This window comes from Vitis vinifera, chromosome 7 (genome assembly GCF_030704535.1).
Source record: "Vitis vinifera cultivar Pinot Noir 40024 chromosome 7, ASM3070453v1".
Taxonomy (NCBI): domain Eukaryota; kingdom Viridiplantae; phylum Streptophyta; class Magnoliopsida; order Vitales; family Vitaceae; genus Vitis; species Vitis vinifera.
The window spans coordinates 652,097-662,744 of NC_081811.1; the positions used below are offsets into that span (position 1 = coordinate 652,097).

A 10,648-nucleotide genomic window follows, 5' to 3' on the forward strand; every position below is an offset into this window, starting at 1 on the left:
TTGGAAAGTACATTTAATAGAATAGGACCACATCTGCAAACACAATGGTTATAGGTTGAGCATGCATGGACCAGCATGGTAGGGTGCTTATTTTTACTTTTACATAAATGTAATAAAATATGTAGAAAAATATCTTCAATTGGATGGAATCATAGTATTTAAAAATAAAGAAAAATTATTATTAGCCATCTTTTATTATTATAATTATTGATTTATTACTTAGAGGTTGTTCATTATAATTTTTTTTTTTTATAAATTCATGAGTCGGTAATTTTTAAATAAAGCTAAAAATATAAATTATAAATAAGACATAAAACCTAGTACAAATACGAAAATTAAAAAGAAAAAGAAAAAAAAGAAAAAGAAAAAAGGAACGGCTTGATCAAACAGCACCCATTACGAGTTTACAACAGATCATGATCATCACAATCATGTTGGTTCGAACGACTCAAAAAAGAAGGAGAATGATCCTGTGCTCTGCGGCTGCACCACTGGAAACTCATCAATCTCATCGCTCCAAGGATTCATTTTTTCCCGACTATCAACGGTCCTCATCGCCTTCCAGATGAGACTAGTGCACTTGAACCCCGACCCAAATGCAATCTGCCACACACGATCACCCCTCTTAACCCTACCCTTGGCCTCGGTGTAGGCTAGCTCATACCACACTGTACTACTGGAGACATTTCCAAATCTATACAGTGTCATTCTAGATGCTTCCATTTGGGTCTCACTTATTTTCAGGTTTCTCTCCACTTCGTCCAGTACAGGCTTCCCACCAGGATGGGGAAGAAAGTGATCAAACGCGCTCTTGAAATTTGGCACGTACGGCTCGATGTTTGCCACGTGGAAGTATCGGATTATGTAGTTTGCAAGAAATCGGAGCTTTTCCGATGCCGGGAGGATCAGGCGGCCCAGTGCGGCTAAGTTGGAGTTGATGGCTATGGTGGCGACGGCCAGGAGATCTTTGCTGACGGTGACGCCCATGTGGCCTTCATGGTCCTCTTCTTGGAATATGCAGTTGTAGGAACGGTCGGAGCTTGCCGTGTGGGTGTCGACGGTGTGGATGAGCTGGTACTTTGAGCAGCGGCGGTCGGAAGGCCGGTTGGAGAGGAGGATGGCGGCCGCGCCCACACGGAACAGGCAGTTGATAAGAATCTTGGATCGATCATGGCCCATGTAGCAATTTGGGGTGATGTTCTCTGTACTCAGCACTAGTGCATAGGAGTTATGGTGCACCTGCAATCTTCTTTTTCATTACATGCTCTACCCATGTCTTTATATTACATACAAAGAAAAAAATATTAGAAAAATGAATAGATTATTGGGAGTGATGCCCAACCTGAAGGAGGTGTTTGGCAAGGGATATGGCTCTGACTCCGCCGCTGCAACCCATCCCACCAAGATTGTAGCTCAAAACATTCTCACCAAGCTTGTATCTATTCACAATCATGGAAGAGAGAGATGGCACCGGGTTAAAGATAGTGCAATTCACCACCACTATCCCTATCTCCTTACCCTTCAGTCCAGTCTTGGCTAGTAACTCGTCCACAGCTCCGAACATCACCATCTCGGCCTCTTTTCTCGCCTCTTCCATGCAGGTATTCGGAGGGTAAAACCTCATCAATCCCTCAGGTAAGTATGTGGATTCGCCCAGTCCCGATCGCTCTAACGTTTTTTTAATGAAATCCAGGCTGTCCTCGGAGAAGTTCCCGACTCGTCTGCACCGCTCCAAGAACATTTCTTTGGTGCATTGTAAAGAGTTGGCTGGTTTGTAGCATGCGAAGTCTAGTAAGTAGACTTTCCGACAAGGGTTTGCCATGAAAAGGTTTAACATGAAGGCCATTAGGGTTAGGCACAGTGTTACTTGGAGCATGAAATTAAGCTTCGGGTGGTTTGTTAGGAGCATTAACAGATGGTTTTCCATGAAGCTGAGGACAAATATGGCGTGGGAAATCATATTAGAGGGGCTTTTTTTGGAGAGTTTTTGAAAGAGAAGGCTGAAACTTGAGAGACGGAGGCCGATGGATTTTAGGGTTTTGGAGGTGGGAGAGAGATCATACGTTTAATTAAATAGGGAGAATTATGTTTTGGGCCTTAGTTGGGCCCAAAAATTAACATTTGGTCCATATATCGTGCATATTTAAGCTCAAGACCCATACAAAGTATGAAAATTAAGATGAAGGATATTGTCTTTTATTAATCCCTAAAATACCCTTAACTCTTACATAGATACAAGTGATTGTGAATTTCAATTTTTTTGTGTTTTTTTTTTCTATTCCCTATTAAGTATTACTTATTTCTAATTTTTTTTTATTCTAATCTATATTTCTATTTTATGTCAAATAAAAAGTAATAATGTTTTTTTGTTTTTCATTTTTAAAGATATTGAATCTTTTTACTCTTATTATAAGCAATGATAAAAATTTTGGGATTTTTCATCCAAATATTTTTTTTTTTATCTTTTTGTATTTATCTTTTAGTTTTATTTTTTATTTTTTATTTTAAATTTATATTACCCTTTTATTTATATTTTTCTCTTATTTTTAATTATTTTCTACATTAACCATATTTAAAAAAAAATTAAAATTGACTATCACTTCACTCTATTATATATATATTGAATCTTTTTGCTCTTATTATAAGCAATGATAAAAATTTTGAGATTTTTTATCCAAATATTTTTTTATCTTTTTGTATTTATTTTTTAGTTTTATTTTTTATTTTTTATTTTAAATTTATATTACCCTTTCATTTATATTTTTCTCTTATTTTTAATTATTTTTTATATTTTCTACATTATATATATATATATATATATAGATATATATATATATATCCTTTTAGCTTTTTAATTTTTAATGTTTCTATTTTAAAATTTTTAAAAAGATAAATTTATTGAAAAAAATAACTAAGATATGAAGTTCTAATATTATATTAATAATTTTTCTTATCTAGATAGACAAATGCAAAGTATTTTGATTCACAACAAAAAAATTATCAGTACAAAAAACTCATGAATTTATCTAGATATGAAGTTATTTAATTATTTTTCGTATAAAAGATAGTCCCACAAAAAACTCATAATTGATCAATTTCTTTGCTTAATTGTAAACATATTATATTTTTTTATATTATTAAAATAACTAATGGAAAAAAAATAAAAATGGATAATCAATGAATAAAATTTAATTCTTTTAATTATTTTCATATAAAAAATAGTACTAAATAAGGTTTTCAATTTTTATTTTTTAAAATAGTTTTCATTTTTTAATTAATTTTTTTTTCAAAAAGAAAATATAAAAAATATAAATCATATTACTATTTTTTAGAAAGTATTTTTTAAAATAGTTTTTGAACATAATTTTTCTTTATTTATAATTTAAAATAGAAAATAATGTTGATTTTCAATTATTTATATAAAAAAATTAAATAATGAAAAATCCAAATTGTTAAAATAGAATTATTATGGTTGCATGAATAATGGTGCAATAAAATAAAAAAAAACTTATGTGAAAAGTCATTGGGTATTTTAGTCCATCACTATTTTATATCATTAAAAGGTAATGTATAGAAATTTGAAGGATATATTGGTCTTTTAACATTTCATATCCTTTCCATCAATTATGGAAGTTATATGGATCAAATGTTAATTTTTGGGTTCAGTTGGGCCCAAAACACAATTCTCGCTAAATAAAACATGGGAAGTAGCAAGTATTCAAGAGAGTATTTGCCTTCCAAGAGACGAAAGCACAAAAGGGGTTCCTTAGAAAATGTAGTGATGCGTGACTGGTTGATGGATATGTGTGTGTGGCAGAGATACAATGCCATTAAGAAACTCCGATCCCATATATGGAAATGAATTATGGGTAAAGATCGTTCATGGCCGCTTCATTTATGGGTGGAGTTGCACTCCTGGATGTACGGTAGATAAAGATGGTCGCCCAGGAAAATGATAGGCTTTCTTCACAAGAATTTCTCCGTGTGAAACCTAGAAATCATTTGAAAAGGAGAATTCAAAAGCCCCAAGATGGATATGTGGTGTAGAATGGATCAAGCTCGTTAAACCCTAGAATGAGTGTGACATCCAACCGTATGAAAGAGAACTAACTTATGTTCACTGAGAACCAGTTGTTTTTGAATAGTCATTTATCCTAAGTTAATTTCAAGTTAAAGGTTCAAACATGGGATAAATTAATTAACTAGATGATATCCCTTCACATTTTTATACTTGAAAGTTTTATGGGCCAACCAAGGTTGTTGCCCTAACTTTGAACCCCTATTCCTTTATTGATATGGTCACTCCAACTGCCTCAATTTAAGAACCCACCTGCAAATCCACACTGCTCACCATGACCAATGCCCATCTGCAATGCTAAAGAAAAGAGGTGGGTATTAATGATGAAGTGCTTCAAAGGAGTGTTTGACCATTTATTCCTAGGACTTCTCTTCCGAAAAAGGCAAACATTTCAGATTGCAACCAGACTTTGATGGGTCATGGCAGATGGCTTGCCTCTGTTCATTAAGCTTTCTGAACCTTTATTCATCACTAGTCATTACCCATGTTCAGTGGGTCATCAGCATGCTGTCACAATGGTTGCATATATTTTGAATACTTTCAAGGATAGATCATAGAAGTAGATGCTACTGCCATCTAAATCATTGGTTAAAAACCTAATAGCTAAGTTTTTGGGTCAAATTAATGTCCTAACATTGTCCTAATGTTATTCTTTTTTATTAAATTTGTGATGAATATTGTCCATCCAAAACCTGATGAACCCTATTTTAAAAGTTATTTGATAGTTAAAAAGATTCCATACATACATGTACAATACGAAAAAAAATAAAAAATCATTTATTCCAATTTGAGCTTAAGTTGTTTAAGTTTGCAAGATTGCATTTCATACTCAACAAAATTTGGATTCATATCAAACAGACAAATGAGAGAATGTAAATTGAAGATTGGTTCGAACATGAAACCTCTCTTCAAACCAAACTTTGATATTATGTTGAATTACCAATTTTCCTAAAAATTTAAACATATCAAATTTGGATTTAATATGCATATCATGCTCTTAACACCTTCCCTTCCCACATATAACCCCATTCTTGCACGTGGAGAGACAGAGGAAAGAAAGATAAACAAATGCAAATAACCTTATTTTTTGAACTTCTAAATATATATATAAATGGGGAAATAAACATGCAAATTACGAAAAGAGAGTTGAACACATGACTTCCCGTCAAATCGAGTTCTAATACCATGTTAAACTACCAATTTCTTAAAAGCTTAAGTTTTTAGGAAAATTGGTAGTTTAACAGATATCGTAATCACCCTCTAAGTCCCATGGGATTGAGGGGTTAAACAACAAATAGAGACCCATATCAAGATTATAGATTTATTCTAATATCATTTATAATAACTTACTCTCAATTATGTAAATGTTGTTCATTTTAAATCCGATAGATTCCCATAATTTTAAAACATGTTTACATTATTAGAAGGAGCTCATACATGTATAATGCTAATTTTTTTTCTCATATATGATTAGGGATATCATAAGAATTATAGTTTAATAGTAAGTTTGAATTCATTAACCCATAAAACTTAATCACAAAAGAAAAATGGAATCATAATCTAGGTGACATAAATTTCTGACACAAAATTTGAAATTTTTGTGTTGAAGACAGTTACTTAATACCCTGATTTGGCGTTCTGCAAGTTTTGTAATCAATTGCAATTTTAAGGTGTTCCATATATGGACTTCTTTCAAGTCTGTATTTACTTCTTGGATTTGATTTGTTACTAACCTCTTGGCCATATAATTATTACCTAACCTGTATATGTGACTCTGTGAGATGATCGTTCAGATTGATCTTGAAAACTGCTTGTCAAAACATCCGGAAAGTTGTCCTTGTTTGAATGATAACATTGAATCCCTGGAAGTGTTACATCTGACATGATCAATGTGCCACCATGCATGGACCACATTTCATCATTCAAAGTAGAAAAAAATTTGGTGCTCAGCAATTTTTAGCACAAATTTTTTATACATAAAGGAGAAGGTGCATGAAAAATGGGATTCCAACCCATCCCGTTATGTTAAATATGTATTACCTATGTTTTTTTTTAATATATATATATATATATATTCCAACCCATCCAACCCATCCCGTTATGTTAAATATGTATTACCTATGTTTTTTTTTAATATATATATATATATATATATATATATATATATATATATATATATTTTAGTGAAGTGGTTTCTTCAAAAGGTTAATTGAATTTATTTTCTCAAAGGTTTTGATTAAATATTCATAATTTTTATTGATTTGAAATTTCATTAAATATGTGAGAGGACTAAGAATTATTTTTATATTGAAGTTGTTTTTTTAATATATTTTAATATAAAATTATTCAAGTCAAGTTAGATTAGATTTTCAATCATTTAGTAGTGTTCTAATATAATAGATTAGCAGCTAACATGTGTTAGGTGTAATTGTTGTAATATATATATATATATATATATATATATATAACATTGAAGGAAAATAGAAATTGTGAAGTTTAAACCAATCCAATCAAGGTTAGGATCTAAAAGGCGTTGAATTAGGTGTTAGTGAAATTTTAATAAATATAAAGGTAAATAATCATTTATGTAATTATTAACAAGATCAAGAAAATAAAGAGAGAAGGAATAGATAATACAAAGAATTTTAGTGACTATAAGAAAAAAATATTATTTCCAGTTAATAAATATAGCCTTTTCCAATGAAATTTCAAATATTATCATTAATATCAATTTTCTAAAAAATTTTACTTGCGAAACTTCAAATACTATCATTAATATCAATGTTCTAAAAACCTTTTGTAATGAATTTGAACTTTTCATTGCAAAAATATGTGGCAAAAAATTTAGTGTCGGTTTTTTTTTTAATGAGAACTCTTTTGTGATGAAAATAGATTATTTGCTCATGAAAATATTTATCATTAAATACAATTAAGTAACTTATGGTTTTTAATTGAATTATTTAATTAATTGGAATTCATCTTATGGGTTAATAAATTAAATAAGGCTTAATGGATTAAATTAAGTGACTCATGATCCCTTGTTACTTAAGTCCACAATAGTCTATACAAAACTTTTTAGGGTTTTGGGTTAGACATTTTTAATCTTTTATATTTTTTAGAGAGGAATCTTAACCTTCATCCCTTCAAGGTGAAAGAGAGGCTCTTACTTCTCTTTGCGTCTAGATTCAAAAAGAGTCATAGGGTGAAAAATACTTGGTTTTTTGAGGTACTTTTCATCGACTTGAAAAGGATTTGGAAACATTCAAGTCCAAGGTATGTCTTGCAACACCTTAGGCTAAATTTCGAACTGGTATGTTTCTTCACTTCATCACCTAAGATTCATTAGGATGCTCCATTCTTCAGTCAAACATCATATTCAATTCAATGTTAGTAAATATTAATTTTTACCAATTGTTCTGCTGACTTTATGGTTGAGAGATGAATGGAAGGAGGCATCTTAAATATTTATCATATTACTACAAATGTATACACAAATATGGGACTTTTGACAAGAGTACGGTAATTTAAAAAAAACATTCTTAAATTACCATAGTAGAAAAAGTTATTCCAAATGTATGGTAGTTTTTACCAAGTAGAAGAGAGGCACAAATAAAACCTTTTTTTTAAGCAAAATCGTCTTTTAAAAAGATGATTTAAAAAAAATAAAAATTAAATGGAAATCTTCTCTTTAAGAGAAGATTTCCATTAAAAAAAAAATAATATTACAAAAAATTGGAAATTTAAACTAATTTAAAAAAAAAATTCAAAGGGAAAAAAAAAATCAAAAGGGAAATCGTCTCTTCATTAAAAAAAAATTAATATAAAAAAAATCTCAAATTAAAAAAAAAATTAATATTACAAAAAATAATTTTTTTTAAAAATAAAATAAAATCCCAAATTAAAAAATTAATATTACAAAAAATTGGAAATCTAAACTAATTTAAAAAAAAAAAATCAAAGGGAGAAAAAATCAAAAGGGAAATCATCTCTTCATTAAAAAAAATTAATATAAAAAAAATCTCAAATTTAAAAAAAATTAATATTACAAAAAATTGGAAATCCAAACTAATTTAAAAAAAAATCAAAGGAAAATCATCTCTTCAAGAGACAATTTTCCCATTTAAAAAAAAAATCAAAAGAAAAATCATCTCTTGAAGAGACGATTTCCCATTGAAAAAAATTAATATTACAAAAAATTGGAAATCCAAAGTAAATTAAAAAAATATATATTCAAAGGTAAATTTCCCATAAAAAAAAAATCCCAAAGGGAAATCGTCTCTTCAAGAGACGATTTCCCATTAAAAAAAATTAATATTACAAAAAAAAAATTAAAAAAGAAAAAAAATCCCAAAATAAAAAAAAAATTAATATTACACAAATTTGGAAATCCAAACTAAATTAAAAAAAAAATTCAAAGGGAAATCGTCTCTTCAAGAGACGATTTCCCATTAAAAAAAATAATATTACAAAAAATTGGAAATCCAAACTAAATAAAAAAAAATCAAAGGGAAATCGTCGAGACTATTTCCCATTTAAAAAAAATATCAAAAGGGAAATCGTCTCTTGAATAATACAACAAATAATATTTTAACAAAATTACCATAAATTAAAAAAATTAAAAAAATACATGTAACAACAAATATCTAATATCTATCATGCATTACACAATAAATATGAAATAAAGACAAAAATGTTAACTACCAATAAAATAATATATCTTTTATTATTTTTTTAATGATTTAATCTATTTAAAATAACAATTTCCAATAAATATTATTCAAACAAATATTAAATAATCCAAATAAATTTAAAAATTGATATAATAATAAAAACTATACATTATAAAATAACTTCAAATACAAATAAAGTAAAAATATTACCTTATAAGCAACAACGTGAGTGTCGAATAAAAGAGAGGAGATAAGATATGCTCAAATTCTAACAAAGATGAAAGGTGAAAAATTTTCAAACGGGGAAAATGGACAAAACGTGAGTGAAGAAGTTTGAAGGTGAAAATTAGAAAGAAAAAGTTTGAAGGTGAAAATGAGAAGGAAGAAGGTAATTTATAGTGTATGAAAAGTTGGAATTTGCGGAGTGTAGTAAATTGGATGGATATGACAACACATAAATAGGTATGAAATAGGTAAGAGTGTAGTGTATAGGATAAGTATATGAATAAGTAAGAGTGTAGTGTATAAGATAAGTGGTTAAAACTTGAATTTCAAATTTCAATTGGAATTTGTGAGTGTAGTAAATTGAAGTATTAAATGAATGAAGAGACGATTTCCTTTGGGATTTATTTATTTATTTTTATGGGAAATTTACCTTTGAATAAATTTTTTTAAATTTAGTTTGGATTTCCAATTTATTGTAATATTAATTTTTTTTAATAGGAACGATTGTTTTTTTTTTTAATTGGAAATCGTCTCTTCAAGAGACGATTTCCCTTTTGAATTTTTTTAAATGGGAAAATCGTCTCTTCCCTTTGATTTTTTTTTTAAAATTAGTTTGGATTTTCAATTTTTTGTAATATTAATTTTTTAAAAAAAATTATTTTTTGTAATATTAATTTATTTTTTTAAATGAAGAGACAATTTCCCTTTTAAGTTTTTTTTTTTTTTTGGATTTCCATTTTTAATTTTTTTTTTAAATCGTCTTGTCAAAAGACGATTTTGTTTAAAAAAATTTTTATCTGCGAACCCTCTTTCCTATTGGCAAAAAGTACGATACATTTAGAATTACTTTTTCTCCTATAATAATTTAAGAATAATTTTTTTAAATTACCGAACTCTTGTAAAAAGTCCCACAAATACGCATATATATATATAGTCAAGGAGTAGATGTAGGTAGGCCTCATGTTCAATTCAGTCACTAAATGTTGCAAAAGATTGCATATAGTGGACCACCATTCACCATTCAATCTTGTAATTGAGGGATAGATGGAGATAGTTCTCAAATTCAATCCCAAATCACAAAATATACAATTTTACTAACAAATGAAAGAAATTAATTAATAGAGATCGGGTGTATTTAACCAAAAGAAGGTGAAAGAAATTAACCATTTCATTAAATAAAAATAAAAATAAAAAAATAAAAATTTACTCTGACTTCTTAAGATTTATACCATCAAGTGACAACACAACTTCAAAAACAGTCCAGAAAAGGCTAACTTTATCATTTTTGCATACTCCTTTGTATCCACATGCCTTAAGCAATAACCTCATCAATCTATCTTAAGTTGTACAGGGCATCCACACCCAGCATCCTGATTTTCAATCTCTCTAAAACCATGGAGTGATTCAAGGAAAAATGGGTTTTATATAAGAATTCACCTAAAAATGATGCTCATAAGATGGTTTCAACTTGGACCTATTTCATTGATGTTTTTGCAACAAAGCATCATTATTTACCCTTTAATACAGAAAATTGATGTTTGGTCCTCAAAATATACTAAAAAAATAATTATTTTTTCATGTTTCATTTATTACAGAAAATTGTAAAAATAAATATAATTATAAATTCATATATTTTTAAATAAATTAATATTTACTTAAAAAAAAAAAAAAAAAG

General features: G+C 28.6%; 1 protein-coding gene across 1 annotated transcript; it reads right to left on the bottom strand.

Annotated features, from left to right (window-relative positions):
• Positions 1-271: 271 nt before the first annotated feature.
• Positions 272-2,087, bottom strand: LOC100263120 (3-ketoacyl-CoA synthase 2). The gene is made up of 2 exons (XM_002280828.4): positions 1,343-2,087; positions 272-1,239 (listed from the first exon to the last, which is right to left on the bottom strand). Exons 1-2 carry the CDS (start codon positions 1,958-1,960, stop codon positions 430-432), a joined length of 1,428 nt encoding a protein of 475 aa, XP_002280864.1. The 5' UTR covers positions 1,961-2,087; the 3' UTR covers positions 272-429.
• Between the last annotated feature and the right edge of the window lie 8,561 nt (positions 2,088-10,648).